Below are 26,897 nucleotides of genomic sequence, written 5' to 3'. Positions count from 1 at the left end.
AAACAAAAAAAATAGATTTAAACAATAAAAATAAGATGTTCTCCTGTCAGTGGGCATCCTATACATTTGAGTTCAGAGAACTTTCTAACTATTTTCTTTTGAACTGTAGCTCAAGAATATTTACGGTGCGCATGTGCACATATGGTTCTCGGAAAGTTGCACTTGATTTATGTTTACATAGTGTGTGGAGTTGGACGGTTTAAGGGGTGGGAGGGAGGTATGGGGGTTGGGAGGGGGTGATTCGGAGGGTATTCCCTCCAGGGTTCTTGCGATTGTACGGGGGTAAAATCTGTTTTGTGAAAAAGTTTTTTCAATAAAAATTATTCTGATTAAAAAAAAAAAAAAAAAGATGTTCTGACCCCTGTAAGTTAATTTTTTTCACCTACGATCGAGGGTTTATTCTTTGTGCCTTGCTTTGTAGCTTTTAGTGGTACCACATTGCATATTTTATTTCTTTTTTGCATTTATGGCAGACATTTTGGGATCAGGAATTAGTAGTTTTATATTTCAGGCAATTCCACACACAGCAATAGCAATTGTTTATAATTTTTTCTTTGGTGAATGAGAAAGGCGGGGGGGGGGGGGGGTCAATTTGAATTTTTAAAATATATTTTAAATACTTTTTACAACCAGTCAGCATGCCACGATTATACTGCAAAGGTGCCAGTCAGGCCACTGCAACACCAATGATAACTGTCAATACTGTTTAGAATGCAGAGGCCCATGACCTGACCAATGCCATAACTGTATGTCATGGGCCAGGAAAGGGTTAAAGAAAATCTGTCACTAGGTTTATTCTCCCTTAAATTAGGGCAGCAATAAACTAGTGATATAAATGCTGAACAGATCGGTGTATTACTTACATCATTTTGTTCAGCCGTTCTCCTAATATGCAGGAGAATAGGATTCTTGCCACACCCTTACCCCGCCCTCCAGCTGCTGATTGACAGTTGACTGCCTATACACAGCATGGAGAGATAACTGCCAATCAGCAGCTGGTGGGCGGAGTTTTTGCTTCTCATGAATAATTAGGACTACTGGGCTCACGCACATAATGGAGAGGACTACTTATGTCCATGTTATTCAGGAGGATATCTCCAAATCGGCTGCACCGTAAAAGATACATCATTCTGTCCAGCTTCTCTGTCACTAGTTTATGCTACCCTTAGAAAGAACAACATAAACCTACTGACAGATTCTCTTGAAGAACAGACGAGCAGAAGTGTCCGGGAGGCAGCTCTGAATGTCATTCAGCATCTCTCAAAATGTTCCCATACATAAAAAAAATAATACAGAATAATAAGCCCACACCACTGATCTCCTTCAGGAAGCATTGAAAATATTTAATGCTACTAGAAAATAAACAGTATTATCCTTTTTATCAAACAGTGAGATATATATTTTTTCTGACATTTGTATTTTAGGAAAAAAAAAAAAGGATCAAATAAATTAAATTATATACAAATTTTCTATTACTAAAATAACATCTGAATGAAGAAGGCTTGCGTTACTGCAGAAACGTTGATAAAAAGGGTTACCTACAGCACCGCTATAAAAAAAAACAAAAAAAAACCCGGTCTTTTTAGTAAATTTACAGTCCCAAAGGAAACTTTTGCAAACTTTAGCACCGAATGTGTTAAAGCTGTTAATTTTGCAGAAAGAAATGCATTAGTGCTTAATGGTGCTGAATGGTCTTGTAGGACGGGAGACCCTGGTCAGTGCTATTCTCTAGCTCACACCGCAGACAGGAGGAGCCAATACATAACAGCCACAACCTTGACAGGTCACTGTACAGTTCATGTTTACAAAGAGCCCTTTACAGGGCGTTTAATGGCACATCAAGGGGTTCAGTCAGGTTGTTGGCAGAAACTTTGTAGAGATTATCGCAGGTCCATGACCGTGACGTCCTGCTGACATATTGTAGTGTGGTTGCTGGCCTATAAGAAGAGAAAAGGAGAAAGGTGTCATAACATGTAGAGACAGACTGACAGGGCCATGGGTAAAGCAAATACAGGGAAGGACAGAAACAAAGAAATAAAACTAGCAAAGTACACTAAATAACAAAGATCATATAAAAAGGAAGACACAAACATATGGTACAAGATTATAGAATGTGTAAATTATCAAGTTTTTAATTATAATCCTACTTCTTAAATTCAAGATTTTTTTTTCATAATACAGAGTTATTTATATGGGAGGTATTGAATGGTAAAGAAATAACCATTTAGGTGTTTCTGTTATCAAAGTGTGTGGGCAAGTGTTCATGCAGTCGACTGTCTACTCCTATCGTAGGGTATCGGACGATTATCGTTCTGTGTAATAAAGACAACGATCAGCTGATGATCGTTGTCATTGGCTGATAGTTGATATAGGTTCTGACCTATAATTGTCGGGCACCGACCGCGCACCGCTACGTGTAATAGCGGTGCGCGGCCGGTGCTGACGATATGCAGAGAATAATACATTACCTTTCAAAGCTGCAGGGTTCCTCTTGTTCTGTGCTTCTCCCCGGGTTCCGCACGCTCAGCTGACAGGCTGCTCAGCCAATCACAGGTCGGGACCGCCGCGGCCAGTGATTGGCTGAGCGGCCTGTTAGCTGAGACAGGCCGCTCTGAAGCTGGAGAGCGTGGACCAGGGGAGAAGCACAGAACAAGAGGAGCCCTGCAGCCTGGATAGGTAATGTATACAGTTTAAACAAGGGCTCCGAGGACATTGGTAATAAAGTCCCTGTATCCCTTGTTAAACGATTATCGGGCGGTGTAATAGGCCTAGTAAACAAGCCCGGATCTAGCAGATCGGCGTTCGTTTACATTATAATCCTTCATCGGCCCGTGTAATGATACCCCGAGTGTGAAATGCGACATGGAGAGAAAGGAGCTGCCGCACATCACACCTATGGCTGATACTAATGCCGCTAGGCTATGTTTAAAAAGCAATACCAGGATGTTGGCATATATTTGATCAAACTATATTGCCCCATGTACAATGTGTCAGTCTCCTGGTTCACATGGGTCCCTACACTAAGTCAACACTGTGTCGGTCAGCGACCGCCAACCCCGCATGGCGTGCACATGCAGGGAAGGGAGGCCATGGAATGGCCCTGCAACCCCAATGTCACAGGACCAAACCCAAAATGCCCCCCCAAACCCAGCCGGCACCACCGGCGGAGAAGGCTGCCCCCAAACAACACAAGTATGAATATTGTATTGCACTCACCACCACCACTGCTGCAGACAGAATGGGAAAGATAGGAGGTACTGACATGTGAGCACAGGTGTATCCTGCTAATTTGGGTCATGTGGGTCATGAAGGGGAGTGCCAACTGCTCAGAAAAGGGAGAAACACAAAATGCGACATGGAGAGAAAGGAGCTGCCTATCTTTCCCATTCTATCTGTAGCAGTAATGGTGAGTGTAATACCATATTCATAATTGTGTTGTTTGGGGGCAGCCTTCTCCGCCGGTGGTGCCGGCTGGGTTTTGGGGGGGCATTTTGGGCTTGGTCCTGTGACATTGGGGTTGCAGGGCCATTCCATGGCCTCCCTTCCCTGCATGTGCATGTTTTGTGGGGTTGGCCGTCGCTGACCGACACAGTGTGGAGTTAGTGTAAGGACCCGTGTGAACCAGGAGACCGTCACGTGGCACATGGGGCAATATGGTTTGATCAAATTATATACCAACATCCTGGCGTTGGTTTTTAAACATAGCCTAGCGGCATTAGTATCAGCCATAAGTGTGATGTGCAGCAGCTCCTTTCTCTCCATGTCGCAGTACCCCGAGTATGGTACCCCTGAAAGCTACATGTAGGCTGATTCTGAAGTACACTACATAACTGTGGGCTTTAGTGGTCAGAACTGACAGCAGGATCGAGTGTATGCAGGGAACCACCTCAAAACTGGGTGACAACTTTTCATGGACTCAATCACGGTTGAGAAGTCATGTTGGCTGCTACAGCAGTGCCACCCAGTGGTCACAAACTCCACTGACCCGACTGGAGGTGAATTCCTCTCTGCAGCCAAAACTTGAGGTATCCATGGATCCAAACACGCTGTGACGGTAATGCACGCGACCCTAATTGGATGAGAATTGTCTGTAGTATTCAAATTATCACACTTACACAGAATAGGGGAGGGTCTCTGCAGTGTGGGTGAAAACCCTTCTCTCGACAGTCACCGATTTCTTTCATGCCGTAGTCAGTCAATCTAAAAATTCCTGTTCTGGAAAAGAGGGACCCGACAAGTCAAAACACCACAATGATATCCATAGTTTTCTTCCATTATGGACTTAGTTATATGACCATTAGATTATTTCACAGTAATTGCATGTAATGCAGACATAGTTGCATAGCGACACTCTATGGCTCCTATATTCAGCATAGGGCTTGGCTGTATACAGGGCGGGATTAAGGTTGGTGGAGGCCCCGGGCAACAACCCCCCCCCCCCCCCAAATAAATAAACTATGACACGATCTATACAGATGGCTGCTTACTGTAGGAGACTTAGCACAGGCCCCTCCTCACTCCTGGCTGTATTGCTTAGCATCCTCCTCTGTTGCGCAAGGGATGGTCACTAGAGGCTGCAGTGCAGAGGAAGATGACAGACCCTAGAGACAGGAGCAGGGAGGGCTAAGTATCAGAGTGTATTCCCACATTGTGTTTGTGTTAATAAGGCAATGCGAGAACACAGCACTTTCTGTGCGCTGTTGCCCACTGTTTTAGGGTCCTATTACATGGCCTGATATCCTGGGTAAGCAGCACCGATCTACTAGGGTTCGTGCTGGTGGGGGCCCCTAAGTGGTGGAGGCCCCGAGGCACGTGCCCCTGGTGCCCTCCCTTTAATCTGGCCCTGGCTGTATATAACACAGAAGTACTACAGCAGGATTTATGTTAACACCTTAGAAGCCAGTCAATTTTGTGCATTTAGGAACAAGCATGTTTTTTTTATTGCAAAGTTTCAAGGAGGAAAAAAAAACAAAAAACTTCCTCACTCCCCTGAGGTTTTTCAGAGCCCTGAGCAGGCTATGCAGCACCTCCAGAGTTTGGGTTGGCAAGTGGACTTGCCCATTCAGCCAATCAGCAGCCGCAGCAACTGACTAAGCGGCCAGTTCTAGACATGGATCCGGGAAGTGTACGTAGCAGGACTGTGACTTTGTGAGAACAGTGATAGTACGGGTGTGAGGAAGTTATGTATGAGTTTTTTTCTATTTAAAACGACCCTGAGCACAATATAAAAAGAAGTAACAATGTTTTTATTACACGGTCGCCAAAGTGCCTCCAAACTTGAGCTATAGGTCACACTATTTAGAACTAACTTTTCTGTTACCTACATGCACCCATTCAAAAGTGAGAGGAAATGTACTAGAATAAAGAGGTACTTACTCCTGGAACTTTGGGGAGCAGACAATGGCAATAGATTCTGGGAGCATCATCTGGTATGAGCAATGAGTGTGTAGGTCAACGCTAGAGAGAAAGGCGGTCTGAGTGGGATGTGTCTGTAAAAACAAAAATACCCACAAACCCATGATACCAAGCAATCACCAGGGCTAGAAAACCAAGTCGTCCCTGGCTGCATTACACTATGTACACAACTATATGCAGTGGATCAAAGATCTGTATTTATGAGTGAAGTCCAGATAATAGTAATATTATATATATATATATATATATATATATATATATATATATATATATATATATATATATATATATATTTATACACACATACACACAATTATATCTATATATTTCTTTTACTTTTATTATACAATATAATAAAAGTAAGGATCGGTATAGGTATTTAAATAAACGTGTATAAAAGATACTGGAAAGGACTCCTATCTGAACGTACTTAGACTGTGGTATATATTATTAGGCCAGCCCACCTGCAGTGCTTTAGTTTGGGACGGTGCTCAGTAATAGACCTGCACCTTCTGCAGGAAATGGACCAGAGTTCAAAAAATGGACCAGGGCACCAGATTCCCCATGCCAGCGCCGTTCTATTCATGTGCAACACTTAAAGCGAATGTACCTGATGGTACATTCGCTTTAAGACCCATTCCATGGATAGTTGATGTTATAAATTTGGGATAAACTCTTAACTAAGGTTCATGGTTAGTTTTAGAGAACAGCGAGTAGTTTTCTTTCTTGCTAGTAAAACACTCTAATAAATTTATGAGCAACAGAAACAGTGAGAGACAATATAACTGTGTTGTTGATACATACATGTATCCAGCCCAGTGTTATAAGCCCATGCTGGTCCTGGATGACAAACAGGTCCTCCTCATTCTCTGTGTTACAGTAATCCGGTCCACCGCACTGTTTGGGCACAATGACGTGAGTGATGGTAAACTCATTCTGCATCTATAAAAAGGAAATGACAGAAGAATCAGATAAAAACCATGTCACAAATTACGTTGAAACTTATATCACAAACATCAAAATCATCAAAAGGATGATTTGCATCTTTACGTTAGCATATGGACTCCACATCTTACAGAAAATTCACTGAACAGCATAGACTGTCACTCTTACCAGCTTCCCACATAAGATGCCGCAGGTCTCTACTCCTCTCTGTGTATTAGCCTCTGCAAGTCTAAGAAACTTCACACACACTTCATGCGGAATCCTGACGTGGCGAAGTCCATCCGTGGACACAACTAGAATCAACAGAGGGGTAAACCTCAACAACCCAAAAATGTACACAGTCCACAGCTATCATAGGATTTCATGCTGAAGGTAGTGGTGGTCAGCTATGCCCACTTATCTAGGTCTCTACAATAGAATAAAGAGACAACAACAGGAATCCCATTCTAATGATGTGAAATTCACATATTCTATTGATTCAGTGGAAGTTACACAAAAAGCGTAACCCATTGAGTCATGTTGTTCACATAACTCCAAAGGTTAGGTTAGGAATAGAGATGAGTTCGAGTCTATCCGAACCCGATCGTTCGGCATTTGATTAGCTGGGGCTGCTGAACTTGGATAAAGCTCTAAGGTTGTCTGGAAAACATGGATACAGCCAATGACTATATCCATGTTTTCCACATAGCCTTAGGGCTTTATCCAACTTCAGCAGCCACCACTAATCAAATGCCGAAAGTTCGGGTTTGGATGGACTCAAGCATGCTCTAGGTTCGCTCATTTCTAGTTAGGAACATAGCACGTGGGGCTATGCCATTTCCACAACTCCCATTAAGTAGAAGGGAGCGATGCTAAGGGCGTAACTTTCCCACTTTAGCTGTTTCGGTTTCCCAACCTCCTCCAGTAGGCACAAAAAGGCCAGAGGGAGATGTGAAACCAAGAGTACAAGATTGGAATATCCCTATAAAAAATTCTTTATTTTCTAGAAGGGTATAAAAAATTTTTTAACCAAGAATCATTGTTTGTCATCATACTGTATCCCAGCAGAAAGCCTCTGACTGTAAAAACATTGGTTATGTAGAATCTGCAGTGTGGCATGTTCTATGATCGTACGATGCAAGATGGCAGCAGTCACGTACACAGGTCCTGAATATTAGCAGCACATGTGCAGATGGCAGAATCTCTTGTACCTGCGCATACACTAAATGCATTTTATTACAGCCCAGTGCCCTGCAAAGAAGAACATGCAACCTGCACAAATCACTGAAACAATCAGTGGCGTCTACTCACAGCCTTCATGAATACTGATGCTTGGCTTCAGCGTCCTATCAACAACAGGCGGTTGTGGTAGGACGGTGTCATTGACTGGTAGCTGTGGTATCGGGGGCTCATTGACCCCTGGGATGAGAGGTCCCTCAGGAGTGTTAGATTTGTCAGTAGAGAACTGATGGAGGATCCGTAGCCGCTCATTCTCCAGTTCTTTCCTACGGATCATCTCTTCGAAGGCCTGGAACTGCTCCTGCTGCTCTTGCTGCTGCTTCATGCGAGCTACCCGCTGCTTCTCCGCTTCGAGCTGCTGCAGGACGGCCAGACGGCGAGCGCACTCTTCTTCCTCGGATTGCTACATGAACAGGAGCAAATAATGTCACCAGCCAATCATATAACCCCAGGCCTCACACATGACTTCTTCACTGCAGACTTACCCTTCTGTCCAGGTACTCTGCATACTCTTTACTGTATCGCTTGTGCAGTTCTTTCTTTAACTCTTCAGCTTTTGGGAAGGCCACTTCCTTCAGTTTCTACCAAAAAAAAAAAAAAAAAAAAAAAGGAAAAAATGTGATCCCTTCTACAAGATTTGCTATAATATCAGAGCTTGTAATCCCCTCATCTTACCTTCATTGTGTCCTTTTTCTCTGGAGCATTAGCGGTTTTATAATCTCGATGTTTGGGAAGCTTTTCAATAAAAAGCCTAAAAACAAGAAATACATGGGAGATTCACTTTAAATGTGTCATGTTAATACAACAGAAATACTTCATGAAAAACTGGAACAAACAAATTAATGGGGTTATCCAAAGTTAGAAAAGCACAGCTACTTACTTGCAAAAACAGCACCACCCCTGTTTTCAGGTTGTGAGTGGTATTACAATTCAGCTCTATTCACTTCAATGAAACTGAGCTGCAAAACGCCACACCCAAAGTGAGGACAGGAGTGGTGCGGTTTCTGGAGGAAAGCGGCCATGTTTTTATAAGCTTGGATAGGAGTATGAACACAGTCATGCAAAAAAAAAAATCTAGATATGTTTTGCCAGTAAAAGCCAGCTTCATTTCAGGTGTGGCGACACCCAGCCACGCTCTCATTGATACTTACTATCACCAATACGGCCCTGCAGAATGTGTAAGGTGTTGTACTGGATTAGCTCACCTCTTAGAACAGACCGGTTTATTTATCTAAGGTGTGGCGTAATATTATAAGTCACAGCTTGACAGCCTATAAGACTGGTTATTAGATCTCTTTGATGACAAGGAAACAGCTGCACGACCACTTTATCATTAATATCCAGTCCAATAACTTCTTTCTCTGTTGACGCAGCTGTATGGCGTTTCTTCTACTGTTTTTTATGCATGTTGCCTAAATAATGGGTTCCCTTGGGTCATAATGGTTGTAAAGATATATTTTTTGGTTTTACTTTAAATAATAATAAAAACATCAAGCAAAAAAGACAAAGTGCACTCACCTATTTTAATGCTGTATTTCACTTCAATAAGGCATGTGAATGAGAGCAAAAGGTGAGGGCGCCAGGGTTTCTCTGTTATGAGCCACAGTTGTTTCACACAGACTTGTGCTTCTACAGACTCTACCTGACTCGAGTCTGTAGAAGCACCAGTCCGTGCGAAACAGCTGTCACTTATCACAGAGAAACCCTGGCGCCCTCAAACATGCCTGTTTGACGAGATATAAAGCGTTGAAAAAGGTGAGTGCATCACAAAGTACTAGAAATCAGAGTGAGCACCCTGTATAATATAATATATGCTGACCCCCAAATATATATCCCCCAGTGTTCAGTAGTGCCAATCCCTGTTTCTTTCTATGAACTGTAATAATAAAAACACACTGTACTTTTTAAAATCTTTTCTTTATCTGTCTTCCCCAGAGTAAGGTTTTTTTTAATTAGTTTTTATTGAATTTAAAGGGGTAAACCCGATGGCACCATGCAATGGCCGCTCTGTCAAATGTCTTGTTCTGATTCAAACCCAGGACTCCAGTGCTAAAAAGGCATCGGTGCTACCTATAGAGCCGCTCTTCTGACAATTTACAAAAACTGCATTTGGATTGTCTTCTGCGTGAAATGCAATCTCGTATCCAACTTCTTGAAGGGTTTATTTAGTCCTTAAAAGTTGATGGCCTAACCTCACAACAGGCCATAATACTGGATTGGTGGGGGTCGAAGTCTCTGCACACCATTGATGTTTAGGTAACAACTGAAGCCAATTCATTGTTCTCACTGGTTTCCATGTTTTGCCTTCTGTAGCAGCTGTGCTCGTTGTACTCCCTATATTGCAGCTGTGTACCATTTATTAAATTACAATACAAGCGCTCAAGAGACAAAAATCTCTTGGGAACTCCAGGCACAGAATATGCTGGCACATCTGCATCACATCACTTGCTGCAAAGGATGCAGAGCAGAGAATGAGCCATTTAAAGGAGAACTTGCCCACAATTAAAAAAACAGCGCAGGCAGGGGAAACAGAATATAATGTATAAAGAATGTATACTTGCCTCTCTCCGTGCCCCCCGTGATGTTGTGTTTGTGTAAATACTATAAAACTGTTCGCAAACATTCCACTTAAAAAAAATAAAAAACATAAAAAGGCTATAACTTACGTGATAAACTTGTTGTACAAGATGAAGGCATTTTCCGTGTTCCCCTCCCCTGCGTATACATTAGCCATACGAATCATCTCCACACCGGAGCGATAATAGCGCTTAGGAGGTATATCATCGTTCACTTCCACAGACGTCCCCTTCAGTACCAGAGCTCGCAGTCTCTCCTCTGGTGGGAGACTGGGATCGTTGTGCTCCGGCATGGTGCTATGTCACAGAAATACCTGCGAGGAAGAACAACACACATTACACATCCGTATCCCTGTGCATAGAGCAATATAACAAATTATGAGGAGCTAGGGCCCTCACTGCTGTCATCCTCCCTCATGTATGGAGATGTGCTACAGTTCTGTACAATGGGTGACCAAGAGGGCCACTGTGAAAGGAAAGATCATAAAGAACGGCCCAAAGCCCTGAGCTGACCCATACATATATATACACAACTACAGATCAATAATAATGTATATCAATGTGCAAATACATAAAAGGACAGTACAGAGATCTTTCTAGTGATCTTTATTTAAATGGGCCTATAATCATGACAGTGGCAAGGAGGGGGGGGGATGTTTCACCACCAGCACAGACAGATTCTTTACTGTAAGAGCAGTGAGACTCCTGGACACTTCTATTTATTACTATCACTTGGGCCTCCCCGATCTATCAGAACCGATGATGCTCTGGTCTAAGACGCTGCAGATCTCTGCTTTATATAACGCATCGCTGCTTGTTACAACAGGAAATAGTTCATCCTCGGGATAATATCTTGTGTCAGGAATTTCACATGATCCACAATGCAACCATTCATAGGCTGCCGATCGATTCAGAACAAAGAGCAAGTGTGTGTGTCATTGTATACAATGCCTGAATATCCTTATATCTAATATGGGAGCTTTGGTCGGAAGGCAGATGACTATACTACAGAAATATAGGACTCAGGAAGTTGACCCTTGATCATAAGTTACATCATAAATTACATCAGCTATAAGCCAAAGCAGAGAGCAACATAGTTATAGGCTGCCCTGACTCTGGTGGATCTGCCTGACCCTATACTGCAGAGCTGCCATGTAATACACTGGGATGAACCATAAACCAATGCACTTTTTTATTTTTGTTTGAAAAATATCTTTGGCTACAAAAAAACAAAACAAAAAAAACAACAACTTTTTTTCTGATTTTGTGTGTGAGCTTTTCTCTCTGTCTCCCCCTCCCTTCTAAAACGGCTGATGTAAACAAGTCCCTATCTGCAACTTTGTACCAAGAATTATGGAAGGAATTAGTCTCACCATGGGCAGCAGCATATGAAAAGTTATGTTTGAGCGGAATACCCATTTAAAGGGAACCAATCACTTAAAAAAAAAAAATCGATATAAAGGCAATAATCTGTGCTAATACACCCCCCTAACACACTTTCCACACATATATCTGTAACGTCTGCCCCATAAACCCCCAAATCATACTATCTTGTCCCCCCGTATGCTAATTCCAGTAAGGTAGTCATGTGGGTGTTCGTTCAGTCCAAGTAGTCACGGCCTCGGGGGGCGGGGTTTGGCTGTAATCACGCCTCTATGGGCATCATTTACAGCCCCTGTCACTGCATCATCAAAGGGGGCGGGGCTGGGACTGTGTAACTGAGATACAGCGGCTCTCGCTGTGCTGTGTGATCTAGCATTGGCCTCTCATACAGGCAGCTCGTCCCTGAATCAATGATTCTAACCCTAATACAGCCAGCAGCACAAACCAAAGCGCTGTTAATCCTGTGCTGCTGGCTACTGCGGGGTTAACATCATTCATTCAGTGAAGCTCCTACAATTACTGTGGCCCCCTCCTTTCTCCACATGTGCTGCACCATCTCTGTGACAGCAGCGGTCCCCCTCCTCTACCCCTTTCACTCTGTCTCCCTTCTCCCTCACTGACAGCAGCGTCGCACAAGTGGAAGGAGAGGAGGGGGGCCGCTTCTGTCAGTGAGGGAGAAGGGAGACAGAGTGCCACGGCCAGACAGAGACAATCTGCGCCTTCCTCCTCCCCCTTCCCCTCTCCATAGCTCAGACAGGATCCGACTGATGGAAAAAAACTGTCTAGATTTCCTGATTCTGAGCAGTGGATGACAGAAAGGAGAGGAGGGGGACCTGGGAAAAGTCTTTTTGAATGCAGATAATGGAATATCTGGCTTTGGCATCAATGGCAGCAGACCGCTGCTGTCTCCTATGGGCTGCCCAGACTATATGACGATCACCCGGGCAGCTCTCTGTGCCCCCCCCCCAGCTTTTACCCACTTCTCCTCGCTTGCGGTCAGTGCTCTTAATAGTGACAGCAGCCGGCGGGGGAACAAGGAGAAAGCGAGCACTGATCTGATGGGTCGCCACTCGCTTGCTCTCCACATTGCCTGTGAAATAGGGGCTTAAAGTTACGGTGACACAAAGGATTAAAATCTGAAACGTGTTTAGTTGGGTCAGAAATCTGAGGCTCAGGATGTGCTGTGGATGTGTTCTGGGTGTGCGGCAGATCCACCCCAGGTTCAACCCCATTGTTACTCAATAGTGCTAATCCTTATTGTTTCCACCCAAAATAAGCAACACAGACAGATTTATCTGACAGATTTTTGAAGCCAAAGCCAGGAATGGATTTAGAAAGAGGAGAAATCTCAGGCTTTCCTTTATGACCTGTTCTCTGTTTATAGTCTGTTCCTGGCTTTAGCTGCTAAAATCTGTCAGATAATCTGTCTGTGTAAAAGCACCATTATTCCTGCAGCAGCGCCAAGAATCCATGGCAGACATCTCATATTTTTAATGGATCTGGACGGAGGTTGCAGATATCCTAATCATATAAATGAGATATAATAGTAAGATGCAATAAAGTTTGGCTGCACAGTGTGAATGGCGTCCCAAGATCCCATTCATTGTAATATATTTAGTCATCTGGTAAAATACACCATATGGTGATACATCTGTGCCTCACGCTGCCCGGATACAATAAGGGGCAATAAGAAACCAAAAATGTGCAGGTTACCTAGCAACAATTATAAAATAGCTGTGAAATAATATCAGCCAATCAAATCCCTGCTCCTTGTCAGCCAATCAGATCCCGTCTCTCATCTACACAGAGCAGCTCGGGACATGAAAGAAAGGATCTGATTTGTTGCTAGTGGCAACAGTTCCTCCATTGTATCTCGGGCTATTCCTCCATAGACTCCCCATATATATATATATATATATATATATATATATATATATATATATATATATATAACCCAGATGTCCTCATGGCTGCTTACCATGAAACCCTGCCCCGTCTACACACCATGCCACAGGCCTGTCCTCCCTACACCCCCAGCCCACCGCCGCCCTCCTATACCGCCATCCTGCTGTATTCTGCCCTCAGTGTCGCCCTTGTCACCCGGTGTCACTCACTCTCAGCGCCGCTCAGCTGCCGCCGCCGCCAGCATTCTTCCGGGTCACATGACCTGTGAATACACCTCACTGCCTTTCTCGTCACATGGCCTGAGGCAGGCGACAGCCACACGCTAAAAAGGCGGACTCCATTTTGGAAAAGGGCAGACCTAATTCTCATGGTTACCGTGTCACGCCCCGGACATGTGATCTTTTTCTATAGTGTAATGAGGTGCGTGTCTGCCATCTAGCGGTCAAACTTGTGTACTGCATTGTGTACATTATGGGGAGATTTATCAAACATGGTGTAAAGTCAAACTGCCGCAGTTGCCCCTAGCAACCAATCAGATTCCACTTTTTATTTCTCACAGATTGTTTGGAAAATGAAAGGTGGAATCTGATTGGTTGCTAAGGGCAACTGAGCCAGTTTCACTTTACACCATGTTTGATAAATCTCCCCCACATATTCATGTATAGAACCAGTGCAAAATGAAAAGCTGCTGGTTGCTATGGGTAACTGCACTACTTTTTGCGTGCACCAATGTTAATGCATGTTGTTGTTTAGACAAAGGAGACAAGTGTACCATGCTGGCTATTCAGGGTTGTCAATGGGACATTACCACATGGAGTCCAGAGTCCCCTGCACTGGGGCAGCAGTCAGTAGAAAGCTGGGCAGACCCCTTAGCTAGAGTGGACAAGCCGCCATTTGTCTCTATCAACGAGAAACTAAAAGAGTAATGTCTCCTAGCAGGATCAAAAAACTAAAAATGGTTGCAACCTTAAAGGGGTAATCCAGAGAAATCAACTGGTGCCACAAAGTTACACCAAAGATCTGTAAATTACATCCATATATAATAGGGATGGGAACCTCCACCCCTCCAGCTGTTGGAAAACTACAATTCCCATCATGCCTGGACAGCCAAAGCAAAGGCATGATGGGAATTGTAGTTTTGCAACATCTGGGGGGCCATTATATCATTGGCTGAATCCTGATTTATAAGCCACAGAGTTTAATATGTAACACAATCCTTTATTATATCAAACATAATTACAATCATGAAGAATAAAATTGCACATAGATCACAGGTGTCAAACTCAGGCCCCTTCAGCTGTTGCAAAACTACAATTCCCATCATGCCCGGACAGCCAAATCTTTCACAGCCAATAAACTCTTGTTATTTTTAAAAGTTGTAATAAAGATGGCCGTGGCCTGATTGTTCCACCTAACTGTTCACTTGTGTTTTCTTTTATTTATAGCATTGTTGTGTTGTGTAATTTGTAATCTCATGTTTTTCTGCCTGAGCCGTAGTTGTCACTCAATCCCTGGGTGTCCCTGCCCTGGTTGGCGTTGTATATTTCTCCCCCCCTCTATGTGCACTGGAAGGATCATAGTGAGCACTGTGGAATAGGTGGAGCTGCAGGGTCAGATCAGCCCATTCTCTGTGTAGGAGTATACTGACAGGCAGCTTCTCCTAGCTTCATCTGCACAGGGGCAGCCGCAGACATGTGGCTCTACATTATAGCCGGGTTTACCCTCATCTTCATCATCTTGAAGTCATGGCTGGGAAGCCGAGGTCCGAATCCATTCGCTGTGGACACCAGGAGACCCCCAGGACCTGTGGTGTTTGATAAGGAAATGAAGAGGAAAGTGATTAAGAATGGTAATGCCATGTAACACTGTGTTACTTGTGTAATGACTGCCATACAGATGTAGCAGACTCTAAGGGGCTGCCAAAGGTGGTATCATCCATATGCAGCTTAGAGGGACTGTCTTCTTTCAATAACCAGGTTATACTGTTGCAGTCAAAATTACTCTATTGCCCTCTATTGCAATTTGGGTTTATTTGCAAAATTGACATATTTCACCAATTTGTATAAAAAGAACAACAACAATATAATTACTCAATACTAATATAACAAGTGGTATCTCCAAATTTAACACAAAATGACATAGAATGTAGGTTTTGAATATTATGTCGAGCTTCTATAACAATATAGTATACCAACATTCAGTCATAGAATGTTAACATAACATTCTTAACCTACATCTTATGTCAACATTTTGACATAGAATGCTGTCATAGAATGTTGACTTACAATTAGGTTTAGAATGTTGACATAGAATGTTGGCTTAGAATGCTGGAAATAGAATGTAGGCTTGGAATGTTGACATAGAATGTAGGCTTAGAATGTTGACATAGAATGTAGGCTTAGAATGTTGACATAGAATGTAGGCTTAGAATGTTGACATAGAATGTAGGCTTAGAATGTTGACATAGAATGTAGGCTTAGAATGTTGACATAGAATGTAGGCTTAGAATGTTGACTTACAATTAGGTTTAGAATGTTGACATAGAATGTTGTCTTAGAATGTTGGACATAGAATGTAGGCTTAGAATGTTGATGTAGATGTAGGCTTAGAATGTTGACATAGAATGTAGGCTTAGAATGTTGACATATATGTAGGCTTAGAATGTTGACATAGAATGTAGGCTTAGAATGTTGACATAGAATGTAGGCTTAGAATGTTGGACATAGAATGTAGGCTTAGAATGTTGGAATAGATGTAGGCTTAGAATGTTGACATAGAATGAAGGCTTAGAATGTTGACATAGAATGTAGGCTTAGAATGTTGGACATAGAATGTAGGCTTAGAATGTTGGACATAGATGTAGGCTTAGAATGTTGACATAGAATGTAGGTTTAGAATGTTGACATAGAATGTTGGCTTAGAATGTTGGACATAGAATGTAGGCTTAAAATGTTGACATAGAATGTAGGCTTAGAATGTTGACATAGAATGTAGGCTTAGAATGTTGGACATAGAATGTAGGCTTAAAATGTTGACATAGAATGTAGGTTTAGAATGTTGACATCGAATGTTGGCTTAGGATGTTGACACAGAATGTAGGCTTAGAATGTTGACATAGAATGTAGGTTTAGAATGTTGACATAGAATATTGGCTTAGAATGTTGTACATAGAATGTAGGCTTAGAATGTTGACATAGAATGTAGGCTTTGAACATAGGTCCCCAAAATGCGGCCCTCCCGCTGTTGCAAAACTACATTTCCCATCATGCCTGGACAGCCAAATCCAAAGCTTTAGCTGTCCAGGCATGATGGGAGTTGTAGTTTCGCAAAAGCTGGATGGCTGCAGTTTGGAGACCCATGGCTTAGAATGTTGACATAGAATGTAGGCTTAGAATGTTGGACATAGAATGAAGGCTTAGAATGTTGACATAGAATGTAGGTTTAGAATGTTAAAATAGAATGTTGGCTTAGGATGTTGACATAGAATGTAGGATTAGAATGTTGACATAGAATGTAGGCTTAGAATGTTGACATAGAATGTAGGTTTAGAATGTTAACATAGAATGTAGGCTTAGAATGTTGAACATAGAATGTAGGCTTAGGATGTTGACATAGAATGTAGGCTTAGAATGTTGACATAGAATGTAGGCTTAGAATGTTGACATAGAATGTAGGCCTAGAATGTTGACAGAGAATGTAGGCTTAAAATGTTGACAGAGAATGTAGGCTTAGAATGTTGTCATAGAATGTAGGCTTAGAATGTTGACAGAGAATGTAAGCTTAGAATGTTGACAGAGAATGTAGGCTTAGAAAGTTGACAGAATTTAGGTTTATAATGTTGGCTTAGAATGTTGGCATAGAATGTAGGCTTAGGATGTTGACATAGAATGTAGGCTTAGAATGTTGACATAGAATGTAGGTTTAGAATATTGACATAGAATGTAGGCTTAGAATGTTGAACATAGAATGTAGGCTTAGGATGTTGACATAGAGTGTAGGCTTAGAATGTTGACATAGAATGTTGGCTTAGAATGTTGACATAGATTGTAGGCTTAGAATGTTGACATAGAATGTAGGCCTAGAATGTTGACAGAGAATGTAGTCTTAAAATGTTGACAGAGAATGTAGGCTTAAAATGTTGACAGAGAATGTAGGCTGAGAATGTTGTCATATAATGTAGGCTTAGAATGTTGACAGAGAATGTAGGCTTAGAAAGTTGACAGAATTTAGGTTTAGAATGTTGACATAGAATGTTGGCTTAGAATGTTGACATAGAATGTAGGCTTAAGCTATGTTCACACAACCTTTATTTTGAATTAATCACGGCTGTTGTTGCAAATTGCAACACCGGCTGTGATTAATTCAAAATATACATTGTAATAAAAGTCAATGAAATCTGTCCGGAGTGCATGCGCAACTCTGGCCGGGATTCTTAGCGGCCCCAGTTTTCTGCGTCTGCTATTCATTAAATAGCGGCCGCACAGAACTGTCAGTTCACACAATGGAAAGTGCAGTTCCGGACGCACTTTCTATTGTGTGAATTGGGATGCATGCACACCCAAATGCGCCTGCATCCCAATTCAACAGAAATTAAGTTTATCCAGCCGGTACTGCAGTACTTACTGCTGCGGTACTTAGGGCCCTATTCCACGGGACGATTATTGTTCAGATTATCGTTAAATCGTTCGAATGTAAGCGATAATCGTTCGGTTGAATAGCAGTTAGCAATTAACAAGTTTAGAATGTTGACATAGAATAAAGGATTAAAATGTTGACATAGAATGTAGACTTAGAATGTAGACTTTTGACTGATTAGACTCCAAGGTCCATAAATTCCTGCTCATGGTTCCCGCTCTCTTATATAGACTACTGTGTGTAGCCCTCTTTTTTTAGACCCCTTCTCAGCACCCTCAACTTGTCTTTGTTACCCTCTCTGCCTTAAGCAAAGTTTCCTTACAGACTCCCTGTTACCTAACCCTTTTGTAAATCTCATGCAAAGGACCTTAACCTTTAAAGGGGTTATCCAGCACTACAAAAACATGGCCACTTTTCCCCCTTCTGTTGTCTCCAGTTCAGGTGCGGTTTGCAATTAAGCTCCATTTACTTCAATGGAACTGAGTTTCGAAACCCCACCCAATCTGGAGACAACAGTAGGGGGAAAGTGGCCATGTTTTTGTAGCGCTGGATAACCCCTTTAAGTTTATGATTGGCTCTGCTGAGCTCTAGCTAGTGCTCAAGAACTTTTAATAAACTGCTTATAAGTCTAGTAGTTTATTCCATGATTTGCACAACATAGAATGCTTAGGACTATTGTCTATTGACGACCATGCTTCGGCTTCTCTACAGAAGACATGACGTTTTTTCTAAGATTTCCTAAAATTTGATTGAATCAAATAACATAGTAACATAGTTAATAATAGTTGATCCAGAAGTAAGCAAAAACCCTTATGAGGCAGATGCCAACTGCCCCATTACAGGGAGAAAATTTCTTCCCAACTACACTATGGCAATCAGAATAATCCCTGGATCAGTGTGCTATCACATGTAATCTAGTGCCCATAACTTGTAATATTATATGTTTCAAGAAAAACATCCAGGCCTCCCTTGAACTTATTTTATAATCAAGCCAGGCCTTGACTTGTATCCATAATACAGACCGGACAATTTTCAACATGTCATCAAATGTCACAGTCCTAGCCAGTCCAGGTATTTGTTGAATTTTATCCCAAGCTCCTCTACTGCACTGCAACTAATAAAGTCCTTAAAGCTTGAGGCAACATCTGATCTGTAAATGTAATATGTGATCTTATCATGGAAACCAAGGCTATGTCTCACTTTTAGCGAATGTACCATCCAGTGGGCTGGGCCGCCCCCAGTGGGAGGAATCCCCTGCCACTCTATGACGCAACTCCATTGATTGCCGTGTCATAGAGGGGTGAAGGACTCCGCCCACTGGGGACGGCCTGGCCCTGCCTCCAGTGCTTCAGCCCCGGCCCGATACCCGTGGATAGTACACGGGAACTGGGCCGCGGTTCAATAAATGGACCGCGGCACTGGCTTTCCTGCGCCGCAGCCAATCTATCCATGGGTCATGTTAAAGCGAATGTACCTGATGGCATAGAATATAAGCATAGAAAATAATTACTGTATCTTTTTTTTAAAGTTTTCTCTCCTGAGAAAGTTCCGGAGAAGTTGGACGCCATAGTTATCGGCAGTGGAATCGGAGGACAGGCAGTAGCTGCGCTCCTCGCCAGGGCTGGGAAACGAGTGCTGGTCCTAGAGCAACTGGGGAAACTAGGCGGCTGCTGCCACACCTTTAATGAGAAGGGCTATGAGTTTGATGTGGGTAAGTATGACAATGCTAGAGTTGAATGTAACAAATCCATGAAGCATAAGGTGTATGCAAAAAATCGAACATGGCTGTCATCTTCCAGGGGAAGCACCACTCTTGTCCATGCAGCTCTGCTACTTACATTTATATGGGACTGTACCGCAGTTCCAGATACGGTCCATTCCAGGGGTGGCACTGTTACTAGATAAGGGCAGCTATATTTGTCACTACCCCTTTAACAAACATTTCCATCATCTTTCACTCCCAGGAATTCATTACATTGGTCAGCTGAATGAAGAGTCTCCGTTTCGGATTTTGATAGACCAGCTGACAGATGGACAGCTGCAGTGGTCCCTAATGGACAATCCATTTGATGTGGTGGTGCTGGGGGACCCCAAACATGGCCGGCGGTATAACATGAAAAGTGGGACCAAAGCCTATATCGATGAACTAAAGAAATCGTTTCCGGGAGAGGAGAAGGCTATAGAAAATTTTATAAGGCTGGTTAAGGTTAGTGGTGTAATCCAGTCCTTGCAATGGGTAAGCTGCACAAAGCTTTTTCATTGAACACTATGGGGGACATTTATCATTTGCACCTTTTTTTGCGAATATTTTTAGCACTGTGCACTGGCTTATATGTTTGCAGCCTAGTAAGGTATTTATGAACATTCACATGTTGGTTCATAAATCACCTGCTATAGCTTCCCTGGCGCTGTGCATTTTACTGCAGGTATTCATGAATTGACCCTGGTTAAAAAAGTTCCGCTACCCTGGGACTGGAGTACAGATGCGAACGAAAATGCGAAAATTTCAAAATTCTCACATGATAAATCCCGGCTGAGAATATTCTTACGGATAACCACGCCCACAAATGTCAAGAAGGCAAAAAACTGGAGTAAGCTGTCATATTCACACATACACCGAGCTACACTGTTTAGTAAATCTGACGAAGGGCTGTGCACATCACACATACGCCAAAAAATACTAAGGAGCACAAGGTACACTGCTTGATACATGTCCCCCTATATGTATAGTATAAAGCGGATATACTGACTGTATACCATATACCTGTATATGCTAGCATAATGTAGACAGCTTAACTATGGGATCCAACATAAAATATTTTGGATTTCTTGGGAATAGAAAAAAAGTGTATTTCAGTGTGAGCTAAACTACAAGCATCTTCATCTTCTAGAAAGTATCTCGCCGGATTCCTGACCTGGGGATCCTGAAGATGCTCCCTTTGCCGATCTCCCGTTTCTTGTGTCGCACTGGTTTGGTGAACTGGTTCTCCCCATTTTTCCGCTATGCATCACGCAGCGTGGCCGAGGTTGTCAGCGAATTTACCAAGAACAAAGAATTACAGACTGTACTCAGCTACATATTCGGGACATATGGTAAATGTCAAGTCTATATGGGAAACGTGATTGGGTGTTGGACATAAATATTAAAGATAATAGACGTATACAGATGGTCTTTATACATGTACTGGAGGCCAAAGGTCACTGATCACTGCTTTGTTTCTTTTCTCATTACTTCTTACATCCTATTAAAATTTTCAGAACATAACAATCTAGCAGGACAGAGTACATGTATATTGTAGGATTATAGCTATACAACAGCATACAAGAAACAGGATTTCATAGAATAGTATACCATGCATACATGGCCTGAGTTATGTTTTTAAAGGGGGATAATAACAAACAGATTAGTGAGGTTCTTTCCACCAGAAACCATAGGATGCTGAGTGGCCGTTTTACAATCAGCCCATGGGCAAAAGTACATATAATATATGAACTTTGTGTTCACAACACAAGAATAATAACATGTGACATAATAAGGATTTTCTGATATTGGTAGGGGAGATAAGCAGTCAGCAAGCACTGTAAATCATTATAGAGAATGGCAGCTATAAAAAATACAGTGCATTTTTTTCCTTCCAACTTTTTATGTGTAATCAATTTTTATTAGTTTCAAAGGAAGACAAAAAAAACATAAAACAGTATACAAAGAGGGTCCATCATAACAAATACAGGACCAGAAGAATAGAATAAAAGAGGACGCAGAACTCATCATAAGCAAAAGTCCGCTGTGAGCAGGAAGTGAAATGAAGAGGGAACCTATAGGGGCACTCGGTGATAGGATAAAACATTATGCCTGGGTGTGGGCGCAACATGCTGACCCAACAGGTAGCCCATGGGTCAGAGACCCCTAAGTGTTCCCAACGACTGGCACAATGATGTCCAAGAACCCCCCCAGGACCATTAATGGTTCGATAATCATAAGCCACACCGGGCCCAGTGGGCCACTATCAATACAAGAAAACTGCAGCGGGACAACCAGTACCAAAACATTCTATAGACGAGAAACCTCGGTTGGAGGTTAGAAGAGATAAGAAGAAAAAGAAAAGCAAAGGAAGCAGAAGAACAGACAGACAGGGGACGGGGGAGGAAAAAGAAGGGGGGGGGGAGGAGGGGGTAGCTGCCCCGACCCAGAGGACCAACCCCCTACAGGGATAAGAAAGGAAATCGTGAATCCGAGAAACTCATCGGGTCACCCCCTCAGCAAACAATGTTTGGAAGGCAGGAGTTTCTCGAAAGAGCAACCAAGGCATCCAAAGCATCTTATATTGCTTATTGGACCCCATAGCCTCAGCCGATAGCTCCTCCATGCGGTGTAGGTGCGACATTTCGGCCTGCCACTCCACCATGGTGGGGATCTGCGTAGAGCGCCAGTGACGGGGGATGACCGTCCGAGCTGCAGACAGACAGAAACGTAAAATACTTTTCTTCTGTCGGCCTATAGCGACAGGGAGAATAGATAGAAGCGCCACCTGGGGAGTCTTGGGCGCTGTCCGCCCTGATATCAACCGATAAGCATCGAAAACACCTGACCAGAACGGAGTCAGCTTGTCGCACCCCCACCACACGTGGAGCATGGTGCCCCTTTCACTGTTACACCGCCAGCAGAGGTCAGATACCAACGGGAACATAGAGTGCACCTTCGTCGGGACCCGATACCATCGGGATAGTACCTTATAGTTCCGTTCCTGTGCAGAGCAGGCCGTGGACAATTTGTGGGTGAAAATATGTGCTTTCTGTCTATCCTTAGGTGAGATTGTAGCTGCTAGGTCTCTCTCCCAAGCAGACCAGAACCCAGGAGGGTCGTCCACCCCATCCTGCTGAAAAAGGCGATATATCACAGAGATACAGTGCTCAGGGGGAGAGTCCAAGAGAAATAGGGTTTCAAAGGAGGAAGGGGTAGACATCAGGGAGCTGCGGCCCCCACGAGGGCTAAGGTAGGAGCTGAGCTGCGAGTATTCGAGCCAGGAGAGCCCGGTGGAGCCAGCGCGCATCTGCAGATCCTCAAGGGGGGGAAGGGGTTTGGCGCCCAACACAGTCTGGAAGCAGGGATTATCCTGGGCCTTCCAAAGCAAAAGCGTGTCTTTCCCGTATGCTGGGGGGAAGTCAGGGTTATAGAAGAGTGGGGTGAGCGGGCTAAAGGGTCTGGAAAGTATGTTACCCCGCACTAGGCGACGCCATAATTGCAATGCAACTCTGGGTAAGGGGAAGTCCGGTGAGAAAGGCGGAGCGACAGTCAGGGGGAGCCATGGAACATTAGATATAGGGTGCTGTATCTCCATTTGTTCAAGCCTGACCCATTGTTTTGAGTCAGCACTGTACCGCCAGTCTAATAGGCGCATGAGAATGGAGGCCCGATGGTACAGACGCAGATCGGGTAAACCCGTGCCCCCATCTAACTTGTGTCGGGAAAGTGTGGAGTATTTGATCCTAGGGCGGGAACTATTCCAAATGAACTTTAGGAATGCTGTACGTAATCTGCGGAAAAAGATGAGGGGGGGCATGATAGGGGTAGTTTGAAAGATATACAGGAACCGGGGGAGAATGTCCATTTTTATAACATTGATGCGGCCAAACCAGGACAGGGGTTTCTTATTATATGCCTGGAGGTCTTTCAGTGTGCGATCCAAGAGGGGTTGGTAGTTAAGGGAGTATAGACGGGTGAGGTCGGCAGAGACATTTACTCCAAGATATGTGAGGTGATCCCGTTGCCATCTAAAAGGGAAATTATGGGCAATGGAGGCGGCATCGTCAGTGGGAAGAGAGATGTTGAGTACTTCAGATTTTGTGTAATTTACCTTAAAGTTAGATACCCGACCAAAGCGCTGAAACTCAGATATAATCAACGGGAAAGAGATGTGGGGTCGAGTAACGTACAGGAGGAGATCATCCGCGTAAAGAGCGGCTTTATATTCAGTCCCTTGTAGTGAAAGACCATGGATATTAGGGTTGTCTCGTATGGCTGTCGCTAGGTGCTCCATCACCAGGACGTATAGAAGGGGAGAAAGGGGGCACCCCTGTCGTGTGCCATTGGAAATGGAAATGGGGCCTGACAGCGCCCCGTTGACTCGCACTCTCGCCGTGGGACCTGTGTATAACGACATGATTCTGCTGAGGAAGCGAGGACCAACACCAACCTGCCGCAAAGCGGCCTGGAGAAAGCCCCAGTCGACTTGATCGAAGGCCTTCTCCGCATCAACCGAAAGAAGGCAAAACGGTAGTGCGCGAGCCTTGGCCCTAGATATGAGAGCCAGAGTCTTGTTGGTGTTGTCCCTCGCCTCCCGCCCCTGTACAAACCCAACTTGGTCTAAGTGTGTGATCCCAGGCAGGAGCGGTGTCAGACGGTTGGCAAATACTTTGGAGAACAATTTAATATCCATATTGATAAGCGAAATGGGCCTGTAGTTGGTAACCTGAGTGTGATCCTTGCCTGGTTTAGGTAGAACACTAATATGTGCTTCCAAAGACTGAGGCACCCAGCAAGAGCCATCCGAGACAGAGTTAGACACCTTCACCATAAAGGGGGAGAGAAGGTTACTAAAGCATTTGTAGAAGGAAGGGGTGAACCCATCAGGGCCCGGGCATTTACCGGCCGGGGTGTTTTTGATGGTGAACCTAATTTCCTGTTCAGAAATATCATCCTCCAACATCTCTACATCCTCCGTGTTCAGTGTGGGCAGGGCCGTGTCAGTAATGTATTCCTGGGCGTCAGAGGGGGCCGTGGTGTTAGACGTGTTATTGGGGTGAATGTTATAAAGCTGGGAGTAATAGGTGTGAAAAGCATTCAGAATATCAGCGGGGTTCTGTGAGTCTGTACCATCGGGCTGTATTATGTGCGGGATGTAAGCACGCCCCTGCCGAGGGTGGATGAGACGGGCTAAGGGACGTCCGCACTTATCAGAATGGTCATAAAGGAAGCGACGATATTGCAAGCGTTGGTAGGTATATGTCTGATCAAGAAGCGCTCTCAAGTCATCTTTCAATTTGACCAATTCCGCATAAGTAACGGAGGAGAGTGTACGTTTGTGCGCGGTTTCCAACGTGTGAATGCGGTTCAGGAGAGAAGTAATTTTAGAGGCCTTTTCACACTTTAAGCGCGTGCCGTGCTTTATGAAAGTGCCACGAAGGACGCATTTCATGGCTTCCCATTGCGTGGGTAGTGGAGTGGGGTCTGAGGCGTGGGTATGGATAAAGGAAGTAATAGACTTCTCAATATTGGCCACACACGCCACGTCTTTCAGCAGATGTTCATTAAGCTTCCATGACCAGGAGGGGTTAAGGTAGTTGGGAAGAGAAATAGAAAGATAGATGGGGGCATGATCTGAAAATAATATGTCGCCTACAGAGGCAGATGGTTGCCAAGTAAGGGCGTATTGGCTGATCAGGAAATAATCAATGCGACTATAGGTCGTGTGGGAGGGGGAATAGTATGTGTAATCTCTACCTTGAGGATGCAATGCGCGCCAGACATCCACCAGCTGGAGCCCATGCATATCGCGCTTAAGAGCGCGTAGCCGTCGTGGGGGGACAGCGCTCCTACCCGCAGATGTGTCCATAATCGGATCCAGAGGAAGGTTGAAGTCTCCTCCAATGAGCAGAATCCCTTCTGTGAATTGAGAAAGAGTAGTCAGAAAAGATCGACATGCTACAGTCTGATTCTGATTAGGAGAGTACCAGTTAGCAATGGTATATGTAATGGAGCCTATCTTCAATTTTAGGATCAAAAATCTTCCTTTTTCATCTATGCAGGAGTCTAAGACAGTACCTGGTAGAGACTTATGTAGCGCAACAGAGACCCCCCGGGCCCTAGCGTCCGGGTTGGGCTATGGTACCATTGAGTATAATATTTATCTCTAATGTTAGGGACGTGGTGGCATTTAAAATGTGTTTCCTGCAACAACACTACCTGTATTTTCTTCTTATGCATGTGATACAGAATTTGCGACCGTTTCTGGGGCACATTAAATCCCCGGACATTCAGTGAACAGATGCTTAGGGTCGACATCCTTGGTCAGGGCAAGAGGACGGTACAGGCGGGGAAGGAGGGAACGATAGGGAAGGGAGGCTGAGAGGGGAAAGGGGAGTAGAAAGAGTAGACAAAAGAGCAGTAAAAGAGATAGAAGAGAACAAGTGGAAAAACCCAAGTAAAGAAAAGGGTAGGCTCCACAGAGGGGGAAGGTAGAGTGGGACCAAACTACTCGTGTACCCTAAGGGCACGGATCCCGGTGAGGGCGAGACTAACCAGGTAGGAGTGCTCCCCCCGGTCCCCCGGAGCCCAATGTAACATCATGGGAGAACGACCAACATAGCACAAACTTAGTACAAGAGTTCCCACCCCCGGGCAGCAGAGAAAGGCAGGCATACCCCCCGGCATATAAAAGAAACAGTATGATTAAATTGGAGTGGTGGCGTCACCCGTGTCCAAGCACCGCGCCCCCCCCCACCAAGCGCACTATTATTATACTGTTACAGTATTCAAGCCATTCCGACCAGAGGTGCACCAGAAGGCGTATCCCTAAGGCAGAGCGCTGGGAGGATCGGCGGATGGACAAAGGAACGCCACCCCAGCAGAAAATAACTCACAACATAAATGCAACAAAGTCCAACTGAAGAACTAGCCAGGGGTATAGCATATGAGGGGTGTTATCAGGATAGCCAAAGGTTCATAAGAAGACTCCTAGGCTGAGGGCGGACTATTCCTCAACGGGGTGGCAGGATCCCGCTGCTGTTGCGGGCGATTGGCCCGTCTGTTGCCTCCTCGCC

At 44.0% G+C, this 26,897-nt stretch overlaps 2 protein-coding genes across 4 annotated transcripts in view; one reads left to right on the top strand and one right to left on the bottom strand.

Moving 5' to 3' along the window:
• Window positions 1-1,372: 1,372 nt before the first annotated feature.
• On the bottom strand, window positions 1,373-13,793 carry STAMBP (STAM binding protein). Of its 3 annotated transcripts, none has more exons than XM_069961156.1 (10): window positions 13,652-13,790; window positions 10,245-10,468; window positions 8,254-8,329; window positions 8,064-8,159; window positions 7,651-7,981; window positions 6,529-6,653; window positions 6,220-6,357; window positions 5,377-5,489; window positions 4,116-4,215; window positions 1,373-1,937 (listed from the first exon to the last, which is right to left on the bottom strand). In XM_069961156.1, exons 2-10 carry the CDS (start codon window positions 10,445-10,447, stop codon window positions 1,881-1,883), a joined length of 1,239 nt encoding a protein of 412 aa, XP_069817257.1. In that variant the 5' UTR covers window positions 10,448-10,468; window positions 13,652-13,790; the 3' UTR covers window positions 1,373-1,880. The 3 variants fall into 3 exon arrangements, 2 of the variants coding, with proteins under 2 accessions (XP_069817257.1, XP_069817351.1); XM_069961250.1 differs by lacking the exon at window positions 13,652-13,790 and adding an exon at window positions 13,596-13,613; XR_011362105.1 differs by lacking the exon at window positions 1,373-1,937 and adding an exon at window positions 4,488-4,601 and having other exon boundaries at window positions 4,131-4,215; window positions 13,652-13,793.
• A 1,289-nt stretch (window positions 13,794-15,082) lies between these two features.
• Window positions 15,083-26,897, top strand: part of LOC138766650 (all-trans-retinol 13,14-reductase-like) — a 39,957-nt gene continuing 28,142 nt past the window's right edge. Inside the window, exons 1-4 of the mRNA XM_069944254.1 lie at window positions 15,083-15,291; window positions 19,606-19,788; window positions 20,042-20,283; window positions 20,969-21,170. Of these exons, the coding sequence (XP_069800355.1) occupies window positions 15,135-15,291; window positions 19,606-19,788; window positions 20,042-20,283; window positions 20,969-21,170 (784 nt within the window). The 5' untranslated portion in view covers window positions 15,083-15,134. The remainder of the gene's footprint in view (window positions 15,292-19,605; window positions 19,789-20,041; window positions 20,284-20,968; window positions 21,171-26,897) is intronic.

This window comes from Dendropsophus ebraccatus, chromosome 1, assembly GCF_027789765.1.
Source record: "Dendropsophus ebraccatus isolate aDenEbr1 chromosome 1, aDenEbr1.pat, whole genome shotgun sequence".
NCBI classification, from domain to species: domain Eukaryota; kingdom Metazoa; phylum Chordata; class Amphibia; order Anura; family Hylidae; genus Dendropsophus; species Dendropsophus ebraccatus.
This window is presented reverse-complemented; position numbering and strand designations above follow the sequence as displayed.